The sequence below is a fragment of the Dryobates pubescens genome, chromosome 4 (genome assembly GCF_014839835.1).
Source record: "Dryobates pubescens isolate bDryPub1 chromosome 4, bDryPub1.pri, whole genome shotgun sequence".
In the NCBI taxonomy this organism is placed as follows: Eukaryota; Metazoa; Chordata; class Aves; order Piciformes; family Picidae; genus Dryobates; species Dryobates pubescens.
The window spans coordinates 45,281,856-45,302,036 of record NC_071615.1 but is presented as its reverse complement, the minus strand read 5'-3'; the positions used below and the strand labels follow the sequence as shown (position 1 = coordinate 45,302,036).

Below are 20,181 nucleotides of genomic sequence, written 5' to 3'. Positions count from 1 at the left end.
ATCAAATTTTGATTGCTCCTCTGTGACTGTCACTCACATTCTGCACCTCTGTTAAAGAGGTGGTTTTCAACCCACTGACAACATGAGTTGTTTTAGAAAGCTCTCCCAGGAAGTCTCTATCATAGAATTGTCAGGCTTGGAAGGGATCATCTAGTTCCAACCCTCCTGCCATGGACAGGGACACTTTCCACTAGATCAGGTTGCCCAGAGCTACGTCCAGCCTGGCCTTAAAAGCTTCCAAGGATGGAGCTTCTACCACCTCCCTGAGCAACATATTTATGTTCTATTTCTGCTCATGTTTATAAATGTAACATTGCACCAAAAGTGACACAGTAGTTCAGTTAGATTACTGCCACAGAGGAATCAGGCAGGCTGTGCTGTACAGCCATCAGCTAGTTTGTGGCTGGGCTTTAGACAAGGAAATTCAGTGAATACTGCAAGTCATTTTAAGCTTGATCTTTGTGGCTCAATCTACCAGACAAGCAATGCTGCAGCTCACTCATCAACATAATTCCTTCCCTCCATGTCAGCAGGTTCCCAAGACCCTGAACAATGAGGCTTTTCATAAGGGTCTGCTCTGTGTGTGCATGTGTGACAACGTTCTCAGGAGTTTTTTTCTTGTCTTGCATTGTAATTCTGCAGGGGCAGATGCTGAGCAGTATCCTCCTTGTAGTGATCAATCTAGTGAACTTGTGCATGCAGGTGAACTATTGCTCCCTTAAGCATAAACAGGGCTCTTTTTTTGAGTTCCTCTACTAAAAGTGTGTTCTTTTTTTTCCCCCAGATGGGGATTTTAAGATGTTTTTCCTCCTGTGTTAGTGAGAATTCACGTTGTGTGGATTTTAAGATGCAAGACACCCTTTTATTAAGGTGGATTTTACAGACTAGATTTCTCTCATTCTCTGGTAATTGCTTGCTGTGGTTTTCTTTTTTCCTGAAGAAATCTTGGGTAGATGGCTTTTTCTTAGCTGAATTTTCCAAGTAGACTTCCCCCTGCTCCCCACCTTTTTCATAGTATAGTATCATAGTATCAGTCAGGGTTGGAAGGGACCACAAGGATCATCTAGTTCCAACCCCCCTGCCATGGGCAGGGACACCCCACACTACATCAGGCTGGCCAGAGCCTCATCCAGCCTGGGCTTAAACACCTCCAGGGACAGGGCCTCAACCACCTCCCTGGACAACCCATTCCAGGGCTTCACCACTCTCATGGGGAAGAACTTCCTCCTCACCTCCAGCCTGAATCTCCCCAGCTCCAGCTTCATTCCATTCCCCCTAGTCCTATCACTACCTGATGTCCTGAGAAGTCCCTCCCCAGCCTTCTTGTAGGCCCCCTTCAGATACTGGAAGGCCACAATTAGGTCACCTCGGAGCCTTCTCTTCTCCAGACTGAACAGCCCCAACTCCCTCAGTCTGTCCTCATTTTTTCTTCTACTTTGACCTTTTACCCATGATTTTAAACTAGTGATGGTTGCTTGCTTTTCAGTATAGATCTGTTAAAGCTCTTTTCTCTTCAAAGCATGCAGCTTTTTAGGGATGAGTAGAAGGGGGTGAAAACAGGAAGGATGCTCTACGACAAAGTCTATCCAATTGTGGAATGTGCAAACTTTTTCTGATCTGTTGGTGTTAAACACTGCTCTGGGCTTAAAGCCAGCCCTCTGTAGGGTAGGAGGAATTTTGTGTTCTCTAGAACTTCAGGGCAGAGTTATGCCTTAATTAGTCTTTTGTTTTCTCTCTCCCTCTTCTTCTTTCTTTTTTTTTCTTTTTGTTTTAAAGGATTCCATTCTGCCTCCTCTTGCTCTGAGTTTTCAGAGGAGCAGTTAAGCTGCTTTGGGTTGGGGTTTGTTTTGCTGTGCATTAGTCCAAGCACCACAGACATAAAACCCTACCTGAGGCTGACTGAAGGGTCTCTGGCATTGCAAGATAGATATGAAGCTTGGAAATTAGACTTGGAGTGTATTGAAGATGATTTTGTATTACCTGTGTGAGAGGCCTCAAGCACAAGCCCTATGAGGAGAGGCTGAGGGAGCTGGGGTTGTTTAGCCTGGAGAAGAGAAGGCTCAGGGGAGACCTTATTGCTCTCTACAACTACCTAAAGGGTTGTAGCCAGGAGGGGGCTGGTCTCTTCTCCCAGGCAACCAGCACCAGAACAAGAGGACACAGTCTCAGGCTGCACCAGGGGAAGTTTAGGCTCAGGGTGAGGAGAAAGTTCTTCACAGAGAGAGTTGTTAGCCATTGGGATGTGCTGCCCAGGGAGGTGGTGGAGTCACCATCCCTGGAGGTGTTCAAGAGGGGACTGGATGTGGCACTTGGTGCCAAGGTCTAGTCATGAGGTCTGTGGTGACAGGTTGGACTTGATGATCTTTGAGGTCTCTTCCAACCTTGGTGATACTGTGATACTGTGTGTGATGGGCTACACCCATCCTGGAAGCAAGGGGGGAGGGTTTGTGAGAGCTTTTGCCCTCCCTGGAGGGTGTTTTGCCCCTGGGAAACTAAATTAGTCTGTTCCACTCCCCGTCCCTGCCCAGCAAGGCTATAAAACAGAGGATAGTGCAGCCATTAGCTCTTGTTGGGCCCTGCCTTTTCCTGGACGAGGACTGCTGCTGGTTCCCCTGCTTCTCTGCCAGGTGCTCCTCCCTGCTGCACCCCAAGCCTTTGCAAAGGACTGCTTTTCTATTTCATGTTGTCTTTCTTTTTCCATCCATCCTTGTTCCTTACCCTTGTGAACCCTGCCTGTTCTTGTTACAAATAGATATATATACACTGTTTAAAGAGAATTCTTTACCTCTCTACTTCCAAGCTGAATCCAAATTATTTCTTGGTGGACTTGCTCCTTTCCTTTCTTTTTCCTCTCTGTTGGGAAAGAGGAGGGGGGAGCGGGGCAGGGATTCTCAGCCTGGCCCTCATCTGAGCTCTTAAGTCCCAGTTAAGGCTCAAACCACCACAACCTGGAAGTGTCTTAATTGTGGTATTTGTAACATAATCCCCAGGCATCACACCAGTGCCACAGCTCAGTTCTGCTGTGCTTTGTTTCTTGCTTATAGTAGCAGGGCATCTTGGGGTAAAACGACCAGAATCTGGTAACAGAAGCCAAGCAGCAGCTGTATCTGCTGGGGATTTGCTGGTTGGGGAACCTTCAGATTAGACTTGACAGTGCCACACTTACAGTGGGGTTACCCCAGCTGCAAACTTGACCCTGGGCACTCCCAGTATGGGTCAGTGCTGACTGGCAGGAAATCTTGATGAGGCACAGCAGTGTTTGTGCCCGTGGTGACACTTTTTGTATAGTCTATAGAATCATAGAATTGTTAGGGTTGGAAGGGGCCTCAAGGACAGGGACACCTCATACTACACCAGGTTGCTCAGAGCCACATCCAGTCTAGTCCTATCACTACCTGATACCCTAAAAAGTTCCTCCCCAGCTTTCAGATACTGGAAGGCCACAATTAGGTCTCCTCAGAGCCTTCTCTTCTCCAGACTGAACAGCCACAGCTCCCTCAGTCTGTCCTCATAGGAGAGGAGCTCCAGCCCTCTCATCATCCTAATGGCCCTTCTCTGGACTTGTTCCAGCACATCCAGATCCTTCCTGTACTAGGGGCTCCAGAACTGGACACAGTACTCCAGGTGGGGTCTCACCAGAGCGGAGTAGAGGGGGAGAATCACCTCCCTCGACCTGCTGGCTGTGCTTCTCTTCCTGCAGCCCAGGATGTGATTTGCTTTCTGGGCTGCAAGTGCACACTGGTGGCTCATGTTGAGCTTCTCATCCACCAGCACCCCCAAGTCCTTTTCATCAGGGCTGCTCTCAAGGTAGTCCCTGCCCAGCCTATATTGGTGCTTGGGATTGTCCCGACCCAGATTCAGGACCCTGCACTTAGTCTTGTTGAACTTCATAGTACCACTGTTTTTATCTACAGGAAGACTTGCAATTCAGAGATAGTTTGGGAAGCTGCTGCTGCTTGTCTCTCAGCTGAGACCTGATAACTGGCTGTGTAAGCAGCCTCTCTCATGACATATGCAGTCAGAGGCTTACCTCGAGCCACGTGCTCAAAGCTAACCTTTAGACTTCACACAGAGATAAAGAAGATGCACTATGCAGGAAGACAACAACTAATAAAAAAGAGAAAATGGTTGCTGCCTTCAGCAGAGTCTGTTGCTTGGCCAATGTGAGCTTTTTCTCTGTTCTGCTTCATTGCAGGCCACTGGCCTTTAAACTAATGAGTTTGACTTTGCTTTGTAACACAATGTGCAAGCCGGCAGCCATTCAGAGGTAGAAGCCGTAATTGCTTGGATGTTTCTGCCCTCCCAAGGTCTGTTTCTGCTGTAGGAGTGCTGCTGCTTTGCTCCCTTCTGCTACAAAACTGGTTAGCTTGAAGCACTTTTCTCCTTAATCTCCTCAATTTTTATTTTCTTTAATTGGAACAGAGAGGAAGAGGAGAGAGAGAGAGGGCTGCAATCATGTGGGGTAAAAATACCCCCAAACACTAACTAGCCCATCTTAGAATTGTTAGGGTTGGAGGGGACCTTAGGGATCATCTACTTCCCACCCCAAATGCCTTGTTTGTGGCAAAACAGGTGTGTGAGCAGGCATTTTGAAGTGGCCAGGCAAAGAAATGAGCCCTAGGATATCTGGGAGTTCCAAGGTTATCTCTGTGGTAGGCTCTTTGTGGCTCCTTTGAAATCTGCTTCTTACTGCTTAAAAAAAAATGGAGTTTCATCCCTGTTTCAGTTTTACTTTTGCTCATCCCCCAGGAGACAGCTGGATTTGCAACTTAAAAAACCAAGAGGTGAGTTCTAGGTGATTCTGCTTTTGGCAGGGGGTTGGACTCGGCGATCTCTGAAGGTCCCTTCCAACCTCTAACGTTCTGTGATTCTGTGACTGCTAAATCAACTCTGACACATAGAGCCTCCAGAGAGTGTTCTCTTGCTGCACTTTGTGCTATTTCATTTGTTTAAAGATTTTTGTATTTCAGGGTGTTGAACACATTGCCATACTGTGTCCCACATGCATGAGCCACCTTGGTGGCTTGAGAGACTATGTTAGAGTAGGTCAGAGAATGTGTAGTTCTGCTTTGTGGCAGGGGAGCTGTGTGGCTTTTTCTAGCTTCCCTAAAGCCTTTCTAGAATAAAATGTGTCATGCTTAGTCTTCAAGATAAATGTGACACTGCTAAAGATCACAGGCATAAAGACTCAAATTTTACAGTTATTGGTTGCAGTGATTAGATACAGCTCAGACCAATACACTGTTCAGTGTATTGCATTCAGCCTGTTCAGTCTGGAGAAGGCTCTGAGGAGACCTTATTGTGGCCTTCCAGTGTCCTAAGGGGGTCTACAAGAAAGCTGCTGAGGGACTTTTTAGGGTGTCAGGGAGTGATAGGACTTAGGGGGAATAGAACAAAACTAGAAATGGGTAGATTCAGATTGGATGTTAGGAAGGAATTTTTCCCCATGAGGGTGGTGAGACACTGGAACAGATTGCCCATGGAGGTGGTAGAAGCCTTATCCCTGGAGGGTTTTAAGGCCAGGCTGAATGTGGTTCTGAGCAACCTGTGAGGTGTCCCTGCCCATGGCAGGGGGCTTGGAACTAGATGATCCTTGAGGTCCCTTCCAACCCTGACAATTCTATGATTCACAAACACAGAAGCTTCTGTAAGTGTGAGCCTTCATAAAAGGCTTCATCTTTGTTCATCTTAAGATGAACAAATTAGAGACACTCTACTGTGGCAGAAAGTGAGTTCTGTATTTGTCCATTTACTAAATGCTGCTGCTGTTGTTTCTCTTTGGCTACAGCATGAGGATACAGGTGCTAGCATAGAATTGTTAGGTTTGGAAGGGACCTCAAGAATTATCTAGTTCCAGCCCCCGCACCATGGGCAGGGACACCTCACACTACATCAGGTGCTCACAGCCACATCCAGCCTGGCCTATCATTACCTGACACCCTAAAATATCCCCACCCAGCTTTCTTGTAGGCCTTTTTAAGATACTGGAAGACCACAATTAGGTCTCCTTGGAGCCTTCTCTTCTGCAGACTGAATAGCCCAAACTCCCTCTGTGTGTGTTTTTGAAAGCTTGCTACCTGAGGATTCATCCTGCCACTGGAGAGACTTCTCTTCACCATTCCAGTTTGACTCTGTGGCCACTAGAGCAAGGGCTGACTATTTGAGATGTACCCAGGCTGGGTTTATCCTCCTGTAGGGCTGTCCCCTCCACTGTGGCACAACAGTTTTGCTGCTAGTAGATGTCATGGCCATGCTTAGTGGGTGTTGTGAAAGCATCCAGGTGTTTTCCACTGTATACCTAGCGCTGCTTAGTGCCTAAACAGGCAGCAGTAACGGTGCCAGCTAGCCACATCTTCTGTACTGCTGCTACTGCTTGAACTTTGAATTTTTCAGAGAATGGTTATTCCCACTCCCTTGATCTCTGTTGCATTTGTTTCTCTAAACAAGCAGCAAAAGGAATGATTTGGAGAACACATTCTATCAGGTACATCCACAGGAGATGATCCAGGGGGCTTCCTTGAGCAACCACCTTCTAGCTTTCCACTCCTCCATCACGATGGGAGGGCCCAGACAACCCATGTCACCGGTGGGCTTGCCTCCCTAGACAGTTCCAAGCAGGCTGCCAGTTGTGATGGGCACAGAGGCAGCAGGCTGTGAGGCTGCCTCATCACAAGTTTGCTATCTCATGTTTGGAAGGGGTTAAAAGCAAGAGCAGTACAACTTCTCAAGTTGCTCCACCAGTACATACATTTTGCTTACTTTCGAGTATGTGCTGTGGTACAGTAGTGCTTTAAGTAGTTAAGCAGGGAGTTAATGCCAATCTAGAGCCTGGGTCTGATGTGTGGGTGATGTGGGACAATCTCTGCTGTAATCTAGAGTCTCATGGCCCTTCTTCAAAGATCATTTCTTTCTAAAGCATTCCCTGACTATTTTCTTTGTTAAGCAGGGCCAAAGCCTATGTGATTTCATTGATATTTCATAATGACTTGACTGACAGTGCTAGGAATCTGGCTTCTGCAGCCTGAGTACAGTAGAAGCCACACAATAGTTTCTTTTCATTAATGAAAGAAGAAATCTCTTGTGCTTATGGCTGTTTGGTCTGGTTTTGGAATACCTCCAACATAACTGCATGCCCTAGCTGGAGTAGGAGGTACATTTGTGCCTTGTACTATACTTAGAACTGCCTTGATAAGGTTCTTTTCTTGACACTGTAAGTGAAATAAAAGAAATGTCATTAGTTTCCAGCCTGCTGAACCCTCTTTAAAGTTGTTGGATGCATCTCTCCTATATGAAGTCTCTATTCTTTGCTTTTATATTTCCTGATGGGAATGTACTGTCACAGGGCACGATGCCAGTTATGCTGCTTTCTGGGCTGGCATTCTAGCAAATCAATGGAGCCTGACACCACTCACTGACAGCCTTTGCCACCAAATGTATCAGTGCTCTTCTGTTTTTAGCCTTCACATTCACAGAAAAGCGTCAGTGGTAGGAAATGCTGAGGCTGGGTGCTTCGGGAGCTGCAAAGGTAGGGCCGCCGGCAAGCAGAATCACAGCGCTGCCTATTTTGCTTGCCTCGTTTGGCACAGCTCTCAGCAGAACAGGCTGCTATGCTGCTGTGCTGGAGGGCCTTGCCAGGTAGGTGGGGTGCAGGAGAGAGCACAGGGACACTGGTTTGTACTTGCTTTGGAAATTTTGTCAGCATCTGAGCTCCTGTTTCTAAAGGTCTAGCAGCCAGTGAGGTTTTCTGGTGGCTGGTATTTCCTTCCATGTTATAAGCATCTGCTCTGATTTCTGTGGAATAAGCAGCAATTTGCTGCAATGCAAATCCAGTAACTGGCTTCAGTTGGCCTACCTATGTAATGGATGTATTTTTGACTTACAGGTGGACAGCCCAGTTTATAGTTTCCTGTATGAAGATATCCTTATATCTGATATATATATAGAGGATATCTTTACATCTGATATATATATATAAGAGAGATCCTTATATCTGAGATATATATATAAAAGAGAGATCCTTATATCTGAGATATATATAAGAGAGATCCTTATATCTGAGAGATATATATATAAAAGAGAGATCCTTATATCTGAGAGATATATATATAGAAGAGAGATCCTTATATCTGAGATATATATATATAAAAGAGAGATCCTTATATCTGATCTATCTATATATATATAAAAGAGAGATCCTTGTATCTGATCTATCTATATATATATATAAAAGAGAGATCCTTATATCTGATCTATCTATATCTATATATATAAAAGAGAGATCCTTATACCTGATATCTGGAAAAGACTTTTATGATGTCATTTTAAAGGTGGAGCTATGAAGCATTGAGAGGTTTATGGTTAAGAACAACATGAAACTATGGTCCATGTTTGCTTGTGGTTGGGTTTCATGGCAAGGTGACCTTTTGATCTGTTTGCACGCAGTTTCTGGTGAAGGTGGCAAGCTTGTTTCTTGTGTCCCTCTTGCATGGGAGAAGAAGGAATGAAGGACTCAAAAAACCACAGTTTCTGATCCAGGATGATCTGTTAAATATTTTAATGGCATGCTAGAGTATTACTGTAACAATAATTGCTCAAGATTGGAGGCTGAAGGTAACCATGCTGTGCAATCCTTAGAGGGAGAAAGATAGGCTAGAAAAAAGAATTGTTTCTCACTGCTAATAATCTGGGACTGGTTCCTTTGGCTTTAGTTCTATCATAGACACAGCATTTGTTTTCATGGTGAACAGTTTTAATTCCACAAGTCAGTTCTGCTCATCCTGCTCAGTTTGATGTGTGTGACCAAATATTCCTGAGGAAAAATGGTGCAGACTGCTTCCTGCAAGGATGGTGTTATGACAGGAATGCTTGACACTCAGCCACAGACAGCTTCAGTGTCCTCCAAAGAAAATTCTGGGGAGTTTGGACCTTGAAGAACTTGATGTAACCTCAGTAGTAGAATGTAAAGCTCATTCTTTTGGTTTGCACAAGCCAACAATCTAATGATGGATCAGGATCTCTTCTGTGTTGTCTGGGAAAAACAGTGCTTGTTTGTAAGTCCCAGAGCAAGGGAAAAGTAAATGTATCTGAAAGATAATACAGAATTTCTTCCTTGCAGTTTCAGTGACTTCTCTGCAGCCTTTCTCTGTAGTTTTGATTTGTCAGAATACTTCCATAGACCTCTGATCACAGTGGACCATTTGAAATAGTGGAAACATCAGTTTTAAGGCAAAACAATGCCTCTATTTTATTTCATGTGACTGTGTACCAAAACATTCCACTGGCTCTTTTCAAGTCTTGATTATTTATTTATTTGCTTTTTCTTTCCACCAGCAGTCTCAGCCCTAGGGGCAGCTGCAGGGAAGGCAGCAAAGGACTGGGGAAAGCCTTGCAATGCACTTTATTTGGTTACTGTTGTTAATGCTATGAACTTAATAAAGTACTGGAGATTGTGCTTAGGTGAGATAGTAGCATTGTTTGATGATGTGCAAACATGATCTGTGTTTCTTTACTGCAACAGTAGAGTCTGTCTGCTTCTGCTTTCCACTGATTGTAGCACTTGGGTTCTGCTTGTCTCTTTGAAGCACCCAGCTCTCAGAGAGAGGGGTGATGCTCCCAGGCTTTTGCAATAGAAGGATGTAAAGGTTTGCATGTGACACTTCACTTTTGTTTACAAACCTTCCCTGCCCATACACAAGACATGGACTGTTTTTACATAACCTGTGTCCTGTCTGCACCTTGGAGCCTTATGTTTACTTGAGTCACAGCAGTAGATAAAGTGCTAGCAACTGTTTTGCTTTCTCTCTTCCTGCTCTCTCTGCAGTGCACATATATTGAGATTGAGCAGGTGCCAAAGACTCATGCTGTTGTGCTGAGCAGGCCCTCCTGGCTTTGGGGGGCAGAAATGGGAGCTAACGAGCATGGAGTCTGTGTGGCTAACGAAGCCGTCGTGACCAGAGAACCAGCTTCTGAATCTGAAGCCTTGCTTGGAATGGATCTTGTCAGGTGGGTGGCTCGCCAAGCTGTGACCAGCCTTTCCAACACCAAAGGTTTAGGTGAGGGGGACACTGGGCAGGAGCTTTGTGATGTTGACATTAGGAGATTTTAAAACAATATGAGCGGGAGCCCTGTCTTGGCCGAGCTCCAGCCACAGCTGAGTGAACACTTGAAACACTTGGGGATACCAAGCTCCAATTTTGGCTCCCAAATACAAGTATGTAGCAGCCTAATGTGGGTTCACTAAACTTACCTCATCTCTCTACCCTGCAGTCTGGCAGGGCTATTCTGACAGGGTAAGAGAAATGCTAGTAAGGAACTGATAAATACTTTGGAACATCAGATTGCTGGTGTGCCTTTCGTTCTCCCCCACTTCACAACAGCCTACTCTGACTTGAAAAGCTTATCCTGGGCTTATAGCCAACTGTAGGCATAAACAAACTACTGTGCCTTGCTTCAGCCCATGCCTTCCAATGCAAACCATTGCCCTTATTTAAATGCTGGCAAACAAACTCTTGTAAGTCTGTTCATTGAGGGCTGTCTGCCTAACAGGCTTGTGCTGCACTGTAAATCTCAACCTGCATGCAGATCTTGGGAGTGAAGAGAACTTAAAGGAGAGTTGGGTGGGGAAAGAGAGCTGAAAAAGAAAGAACAGGAGAAAATGGTGAAAAGTTATTACAAAGGGCAGAGGAGCCAATGGACTCTGTAGAGTTAAAGATGGGCCAGGACAACAACCACTTATTTAAATGACTCTGTGGTAGACCTGCTGGTCCTTCTGGAATTTGCCCTGGCATACTTAATGAGCAAGCTGAATCAATTTCAGGTGAACTATCATTATTCTTGAGAACTGAGTGAAAGAAGGGAGAGGTTCCAGCAGGAGTGGGAAAGGCTAAATGTTGTGGCTATCCTTAATAGAGTTTAAAAGAGCTGTGGTTATAGGCCAGCTTAACCTCAGTTCCTGAAGGGGGAAAAAAAGATCCACTTGAGTATTAAGGCATTGATATGTGTACAATAATAACTGCTGGTCAAGGAAAACCCTGTCAAACCATTCTACTGCTGTAATCAGTTAAGAAATTTTATGGAGAGAGGATAGGGAATAGATAACTACACTTTCAAGAGGGCATTAAAAAGTTTTCATAAGAGCAAGCTGGGAAGTGTGAGTTAGAAGAAATTGTTGTTCAGTGTTGTTTCAGTGCCCAAAACTGCAATTGTAAACGTTCTCTAATGATGTCTCTGCAGAAATACAGTATCTGCTTCCAGAGGAATATGAGCCTGTTGTAGAGAATGCAGTGGGAATGGGAAACCTGATCAAGGAGAAAATCATGTGGGGATTTGGCTTATGTTTCTCTTTGGTGTTTTATCTACACTCTGTGCTACGGAAGGGACGTGTGGAGAAGTTGTGCCTAGGAGAACTAGTGAGTTTAATTGTACCAGGGAAGACTGAATAGACTTGGGGCTCTTTTAAAACAGTACAGGGCAAGCTATTGTCAAGAGAAGGATGATTAGGTGATTTTCCCAAGCTCCAGCTTTATTTTACCCTCCCCTACTACTGTCCTTTTGAAACGTCAACAAAGCATTGGATGATGTGCGGAGTTCTGCTTGTTTTGGTCCTGAGTTGCTGCACTCTCCAATACTGGTTCACATTCAAATATATATGTGTCACCCAGCAGCTCCAGATTTACCCACACTAGCAGATCAGGAGAAACTGCTCAGAAATTATAAGGGACCATCACCTGTAGATTGATTCTCCTCCATAGCTCAAATGCAGAGAGTGTTTCAGGCCAGGAGAGCTAGAGATGTATTGCAGATGACTTGGAAAGTTGCATTAATAGAATAGAATAAACCAGGTTGGAAGATACCTTCAAGATCATTGTGTCCAACCTATCATCCAACACCACCCAACCAACTAAACCATGCAACCAAGCACCCCATCAAGTCTCCTCCTGAACACCTCCAATGATGGTGACTCCACCACCTCCCCGGGCAGCCCATTCCAATGGGCAATCACATTCTCTGTGTAGAACTTCTTCCTAACATCCAACCTAAACCTCCCCTGGTGCAGCCTGAGACTGTGTCCTCTTGTTCTGGTGCTGGTTGCCTGGGAGAAGAGACCAACCTCTGCCTGTCTACAACCTCCCTTCAGGTAGCTGTAGAGAGCATTAAGGTCACCCCTGAGCCTCCTCTTCTCCAGGCTAAGCAACCCCAGCTCCCTCAGCCTCTCCTCATAGGGCTTGTGTTCCAAACCACTCACCAACTTTGTTGCCCTTCTCTGGGCACATTCCAGCAAGTCAACCTCCTTCCTAAACTGAGGGGCCCAGAACTGGACACAGTACTCCAGGTGCAGCCTAACCAGTGCAGTGTACAGGGGCAGAATGACCTCCCTGCTCCTGCTGGCCACACTGTTCCTGATGCAGGCCAGGATGCCATTGGCCCTCCTGGGTGCCTGGTCTGGTTTGGTTCACCTCACAGAACAGAGGCCCATCAAGTATAAAACCAGTCATGTAGGCTGCAGTGAAGCAGATGGCAGCTACTCTGCCTCTTTTTTGCCCATCTACAGAACAGGCCAATTTTATCTCTCAGGATTTATTGGGATAAAAATAAACAGAGGCATTCTGAGCCTAATTACGAAATGCACAGCTCGCCTGGCTACATTTTCCTCACACCTATGTGTGTGTAGGACTTCTGTGCCAGAGCTTAGCTGAAGGGTGAAGACTGACACTTTGTGTATGTCTTATCTTCTGTGTATGACTTACCTGCTTGCAAAAGAAATGCAAAGCTTTATACCCTGGAAGGTGCTCTTCAGAGCAGATTTAAGAGTCATCAGCCCAGGAATGTCATAGAATTGTTAGGGTTGGAAGGGACCTCGAGGATCATCTAGTTCCAAGCCCCCTGCCAGGGGCAGGGACACCTCACACTACAGCAGGTTGCTCACAGCCACATCCAGCCTGGCCTTAAAAACCTCCAGGGATGAGGCTTCTACTTCCTCCCTGGGCAACCTGTGCCAGTGTCTCACCACCCTCATGGGGAGGAACTTCTTCCTAACATCCAATCTGAATCTACCCATTTCTAGTTTTGCTCCATTCCCCCTAGTCCTATCCCTACCTGACACTCTAAAAAGTCCCTCCCCAGCTTTGTTGTAGGCCCCCTTCAGATACTGGAAGGCCACAATTAGGTCTTGTTGGAGCCTTCTCTTCTCCAGACTGAACATCCCCAACTCCCTCAGTTTGTCCTACAGGAGAGGTGCTCCAGCCCTCTGATCATCCTCGTGGCCCTGCAGTAGAATTGCATTTTGCTTGGATGCTCAGGGTCCCCTTAGAGTTTGCTTCAACGTTCATTTTCTTAAAGTCATGATTCTTTTCTCCACAGGGGAGACTTCCTCTCTCTTTGATGCCATCTAGAATTGTTGCATTTCAGTTAGGATTTAAATTCCAGCCAACGTGGGCAAAGGCTGTAGGTGGGTGTTTTGAGAGCACATGGCCTTAGCCAGGCCAGAGGAATCTTTCAGCAGGGTGGTATAATTCTGAAGTCAGCATGTTTTGTTGAAATTCTTTTTTCCCCCCCCATTGAAGATCACAGTGGGCATCAGTAAAGACTTATTTCACAGTTTTTAGCTTGTTTAGTAACTTGCTGCTGGCTTAATGGCTGAAAACTGCGTTACCTGGTATGCTGCTGTACTGGAGAATGAAGACATAGCTGCAGCTTTGTGGCTTGATAGTGCATCACAGCATGTCAGAACATACTGTAGTGAGGCAGAGGTTGGTCTCTTCTCCCAGGCAACCAGTACCAGAACAAGAGGACACGGTCTCAGGCTGCATCAGGGGAGGTTTAGGCTGGAGGTTAGGAGGAAGTTTTGCACAGAGAGAGTGATTGCCCACTGGAATGGGCTGCCCGAGGAGGTGGTGGGGTCGCTGTCGCTGGGGGTGTTCAGGGCGAGGCTTGACAGGATGCTTGGTTGCATGGTTTAGTTGATTGGGTGGTGTTGGATGATAGGTTGGACATGATGATCTTGAAGGTCTCTTCCAACCTGGTTTATTCTATTCTATATGAATGATCCTTTAAAAATACAGTTTGTGTGGTTGACATGAGGAGTGCAAGTTGTTCCTACCCCATCCAGGATTGTCCCATCACAGTTCCCATCTAAACGGGGAACCCAGTCAGAACAGACAGGACGAGTGAGAGAAAACAGGTGCCAGCACAAATGCCTAGGGAAATGCTTCTTTTCTGTTCTAGGGACTTATTCAAAAGCTAGGCTTTGAAGGCTGCACCAGTATTGGTGCATTGCTTACCTTGGCAGGACATTTTCCAGATAATCTTCCTAGTGTGGCTGCAGGAGTTTGTGGTGGCTTGCTGGGTGGCTTGCTGGGTGGCTGGCATGCTTGCTGAGTGGGTGTGCGGTTGGGTGGGTTTTGTTGGTGGGTTTTTAAGGCAGTTACCTCTGTCAATTACCTTTTTGCTTGGGAAAGGACATTCACATGAAGAGGTTGTCTACTGTTTTGCTTATGCTGCTACAGTTAGAACAGGACAAGATTATGATGCAGAAGGCATGTATGAAGCAACCTGTGAAGTCCACGCTCATTCTTGCATGGCTGCCGTGTGTTTGTATTGTTTCTTTGTCCATCGCTGCTGCAGTGACTTTTTTGAGCTCCTCAGAGAGATGCAAATAGTGGCAGGGAGTCAGGAGTGGTCTTTAAAATGGTATTCATTTGTTTACCAATTTCTCTCCTTAGAGACATCATCATCATGTTAGTCACTTCATTTGGCAAGTCTGCCTCTGTGACCGATATGTGAAGGTAAAAAGCTTAAGATGATGTTGGGTTGCCAAAATTACAGTATGCAGAGCTACAGGCTGGGGTCAGAGTGGCTGGAGAGCAGTCAGGCAGAGAGGGACCTGGGGGTGCTGGTTGATGGTAGGCTGAACATGAGCCTGCAGTGTGCCCAGGCAGCTAAGAGGGCCAATGGTATCCTGGCCTGCATCAGGAACAGTGTGGCTAGCAGGAGCAGGGAGGTCATTCTGCCCCTGTACACTGCACTGGTTAGGCCGCACCTCGAGTACTGTGTCCAGTTCTGGGCCCCTCAGTTTAGGAAGGAGGTTGACTTGCTGGAACAAGTCCAGAGAAGAGCAACAAAGTTGGTGAGGGGCTTAGAGCATAAGCCCTACGAGGAGAGGCTGAGGGAGCTGGGGTTGCTTAGCCTGGAGAAGAGGAGACTCAGGGGTGACCTTATTACACTCTACAACTACCTGAAGGGAGGTTGTAGACAGACAGATGTTGGTCTCTTCTCCCCAGGCAGCCAGTACCAGAACAAGAGGACACAGTCTCAGGCTGCGCCAGGGGAGGTTTAGGCTGGATGTTAGGAAAAAGTTCTATACAGAAAGAGTGATTGCCCATTGGAATGGGCTGCCTGGGGAGGTGGTGGAGTCGCCATCACTGGAGGTTTTCAGGAGAAGACTTGACAGGGTGCTTGGTGCTGTGGGTTAGTTGTTTAGGTGGTGTTGGATTGGTTGATGGGTTGGACGCGATGATCTTGAAGGTCTCTTCCAACCTGGTTTATTCTATGTATTTTATGTAAAATACTGGAGCTACTGAGGCAGTGGATGGAACTAAGGCACCAAATTTTTTTTTAATGAGCAATTCAAGCTCTCATCTAGGGGTGAAATGCCTTAAAGCCTCTTCTGTCAGCTCACCTTGCAGGGTACTCTGGCACGTGTGGCTGGGAGGTTTATGCTGCGGTTCCCAGGAGACTAATGCCCAGAAAACTGGCAAAACCCCACAGCTTTGCAGAGATGAGCCCTGTGGTTGGTTTTTTTTTTCAGGGTGGGATTTCTTTCTTTCTTGCTGTCCCTTGTGAGTGACAGAGAGGAGAACACATGCAGTAACCCCAGAGCTAAATGAAACTAAATGTAACATTGGAGCTGTTTGCCAAAAAGTCTTACTAACCAAAACAATCTAAAGTGTGCTTCTTCAGCCTGAATGTCTGCTGTAGTTTTGACAGAGAAAGCTAAACCACAGCTGTAACACCTCAGGAAGAAAATTTCAAGGAGACATTATTGAATCTTTTAGTGTTATGTCTCCTGGCAAGTTTTGATCTAATTATAATCTAATTGCTTTGGTCATAAATTGAGGAGAAGGGAGCAGATAGATCCTCACTCAGTGCAGTGACTATGTGGTCACCAAGGTAATTCTCAGCCCATTCATTTATCTGTGTCAGTGACAGTTCCTGGAGCTATTCTTGGAGAATAAGTAAGACATGCTTCTGCACTGGCTTTTAAATGGTGTCTGTGTGATGTGCTAAGACTGGCATCTCTGTGTTGCTCTGAAAAAGCAATTGCACCAGTGATGGAAAGAGAGGAGTGACATAAATAGGGACTAGAAGAGGAGATAACAATACATAAATTTCAGCTAATAAGAGAAATAAGAGAGAAAGAGAGACTCTACAATTGGAAAGTAAGAAGGTGGTGGGGAAGAAGTGATCACTGCAAATTAGGACTTAAAATTCTCATTGGCTCTCCTTTGTCACGGAGAGATAAACAGATGCTGCTGTGGGAGGCAAAAATACTGCTTTCAATAATTCAGCCTAAACCAAGGCTACTAGTGGTGGTCAGCTGTTTGAGAAAGCAGGTCCAGTGTAGAGATCAGGTTGAGAAGTATTTAGATCAATAGATTTGTGTGCAAATCAGCAGGATCTGATTTGTGTGCTTGTACCTACTAGGAAAGGCACAGGGAAGTGTCTTCTTGTCGTGACTTCCCAGGAAAGGGAAACAGCTCACAGTACTCACACTGAAAAAGAGGAATTTCTTTGAAAGCTCCATCAGTCAAAATGGCTTTGTCATTGTTTATGTTTCCCTAAAACACTCCTGCTTTGCTCAGAACTCCTTTTAAAACCCTGTTCTTTTAGACACATGCTGACTCCTACTCCAGAGAGAAGTCACATTTGGTGTTTAACCATTAAAAGGGAGCTGGGGGGCGGGGTGTTGGGAGGCCTCCACAGGAGTACTGAAGCGTGATTCTGCCCAAATGCTTCTGTCTACAGTGTGCTATATTCACCAAAGGGATTGCATACATCTAGTTTCCATGACCAATTAACTATTGGAGCATTGGGAAAGCAAGGTTGTAGAGAGATTGCAATACTGAACGAAGAGGAGGCTCAGGGGAGACCTTCTTGCTGTCTACAACTACCTGAAGGGAGGCCGTAGCCAGGTGGGGGTTGGGCTCTTCTCCCAGGCAACCAGTGACAGAATGAGAGGCCACAGTCTCAAGCAGTGCAGGGGGAAGTTTAAGCTTGATCTTAGAAAGAAGCTCTTCACAGAAAGAGAGATTGGGCATTGGAATGGGCTGCCCAGGGAGGCAGTGGGGGTTGATGTCCCTGGAGGTGTTTAAGAAGAGACTGGATGAGGCACTTAGTGCCATGGTCTTTTTGATTACATAGGACTGGGTGATCAGTTGGACTTGGTGACCTTGGAGGCCTCTTCCAACCTGTTTGATTCTGTGAATACCTGTTCCCTTTTTTGATCTCTGGTAACATTAATTTGCAATTTCCCACCCTTTTGTAAAGAAAGTAAACCTGCATGCAGCTGTTACTTTAAAAAGACTTCTTTACAAACTATCTTCCAAAGTTGTTCTGCCTGAGGAGGGGAATAAATAGAGCAATGCATCTTTACAGTGCAGTTGAGGCCACTGGTTGGCAATAGTACTGTCTTTAAAAACCTTAAGCCAGCTATGACAGGCTTGAGAATAAAGAACCAGCATAGAAAATGGACTTGAACTAAGTTAGTATCTCATCCTGTAATTCCAGTAACTTCTTAGAGCAAGATTCCTTACACTAGGCATACCTGACACTGTGGTACTTTAACACCAGGGCAGTGCTGATGTTTCAAGCAAATGCCTTATGGAGAGCTCGCTGTTACCTGTCTGTCTGAATCTCTTTACCCTTTTCTTACAGGCTTGGCCTAGAAAGAGGGGCAACAGCTAAAGAAGCATTGGATGTAATAGTTGCTCTGTTGGAAGAGCATGGACAAGGTGGAAATTACTATGAGGATGGGAGTTCATGCCATACATTCCAAAGTGCATTTTTGATTGTGGACAGAAACGAAGCCTGGGTACTGGAGACTTCTGGAAAGTACTGGGCAGCAGAAAAAATCACTGGTCAGTTTATCATTCACAGCAAACCTCTTATAACCTCTTTGTAGATGAGGCACAAAAGCAGAGATTTGTTGAATGCTGAGAGCGGACTCAAGGGGCCTCCAGGTAACAAGAGTGTGATTAGCATAATATCATCTGACCAAACAGCTCCTGCTCCACCACCAGCATTTTTGTACCCATCCCAGAGCCAGGGGCAAGACCCTCAACCAGCCAAGATACCACCCAGAGGAGCTCAGCTCCAGTAAGGAGCCCCAGCCAGCACCCGTGGAGGATATTGGAGTGGTCATCAGTTGTCTTCCTAGCTAACCGGGGGGCCACCAGGCCCCCCGGCCTTTGTTGTCACCACCACCATCACCCAGTGTGCACCAGGGGCACTCACCAGAGATGAGAGGAGGATCCTCCAGCCCAGATGGGCTCAGCTTGGGGCTTCTGCCTCTCCTGGTGGGGATTAAAAAGGGGAGTGGGTGGGGAGGGCCAAGTGGCCACACCTGGGGTGGGAGGAGACTCCAACAGAGCCCAGGTGCTCTGGGTTTGAGGGACAAATGGGGCAGGTGAGGGACTTTGAGGGTGCCAGGTAATGATAGGACTAGGGGGAATGACAAAAAAAAGAAATGGGTAGATTCAGTTTGGATGTTAGGAAGAAATTCTTCCCCATGGGGGTAGTGAGATGCTGGCACAGGTTGCCCAGGGAGGTGGTAGAAGCCTCATCCCTGGGAGTTTTGAAGGCCAGGCTGGATGTGGTTCTGAGCAACCTGCTGTAGTGTGAGGTGTCCCTGCCCATGGCAGGGGGGTTGGAACTGGGTGATCCCTGAGGTCCCTTCCAACCCCAACAATTTTATGATTCTAAACCAATTTTGCATTTTAAGCTGGATGTTAGGAAGAAATTCTTCACAGAGAGAGTGATTGGCCATTGGAATGTGCTGCCCAGGGAGGTGGTGGAGTCACCATCACTGGAGGTGTTTAAGATAAGACTGGATGAGGCACTTAGTGCCATGGTTTAGTTGATTAGATGGTGTTGGGTGATAGGTTGGGCTTGATGATCTCAAAGGTCTTTCCCAGCCTGGTTAATTCTGTGATTCTGTGATTATTAGATAGCTGTAAAAAAAAAATTGCCATGGAAGAATTGGTTTTAAAACTGAGCTGAAGGGATTGATTTATGCCAGTGTTTGATTAAATAACTGACTGAAATCTTTTGTATTTGTACCACTCTTACTCTTTCAAGATGCTGATTTGCATGGGCTGCCTCATTACCTTTTCTGTCAAGCTGGAGATTGTCACCTGTATGCATCAGCTATGTAACAACTGTCATGCTTAAGCTTTTCTAGTTGGGAAGTGTTGTATTTCCCTAGATTGATTTGCTGTTTGGAATGTGTCAGGTGTCTTTGTGATGGAGTTAATGCTCCAATTGTTACTTGCAGATCTCAAGTATTAAGAGGGAAGGATAAGCATTGATAGCTTTGAGAAACAGGCTTGTGTTCTCATTGCTTTACTCCAATAGATGTAATCCCTTCGTGCTCTTTCAACCTACAGGTGGTTTCTTTTTCTGCACATGTGAAACCAGAGCTGCCAAACTAAACTCTAGATCTCCCTGGCTTGGCAGCTGGCAAATGTGTGCTGCCTTAGTATGATTGTCTCAGGCACACATTTAAATCATTCTTAGTTGTTGTATTGAAGGGTTTTTTTGTCATTGTGTTATGAGCTATGACATTAAATTCTCTTCATTTCCCCTTCATGGAAGGTAGGATACAGCAGACATGCTGCAAACACAGCACCAGGCTCTATAAGGTTGTGTGTGCTGACCTATTGTCAGCTCCTGCCATCAAATAGGAATATGAACCTTAGCAGGGATGGTGTTTCCTCAAGCAAAGTTTGCACCTACAAGGTGAAGGACATCTTCTAACCCAAGGGGATGACAAACACAGAGGAGGAAAAACTGGTAATGCTGTCCTCAAGAAAAATCCCCAATCAGGAAAGCAGCTGGCTCCTCAGGTTGCTAGGATTATGCAGTGACAGCCTGACTTCTGTTGACTTACCTGGCTGATATTTGAAG

General features: G+C 45.8%; 1 protein-coding gene across 3 annotated transcripts in view; it reads left to right on the top strand.

The window, feature by feature from the left end:
• Positions 1-20,181, top strand: part of SCRN1 (secernin 1) — a 49,309-nt gene that overhangs the window by 15,557 nt on the left and 13,571 nt on the right. For all 3 annotated transcript variants that reach the window (XM_054161213.1, XM_054161212.1, XM_054161214.1), the window contains exons 3-4: positions 9,821-10,002; positions 17,932-18,134. In XM_054161213.1, the coding sequence (XP_054017188.1) occupies positions 9,821-10,002; positions 17,932-18,134 (385 nt within the window). The remainder of the gene's footprint in view (positions 1-9,820; positions 10,003-17,931; positions 18,135-20,181) is intronic.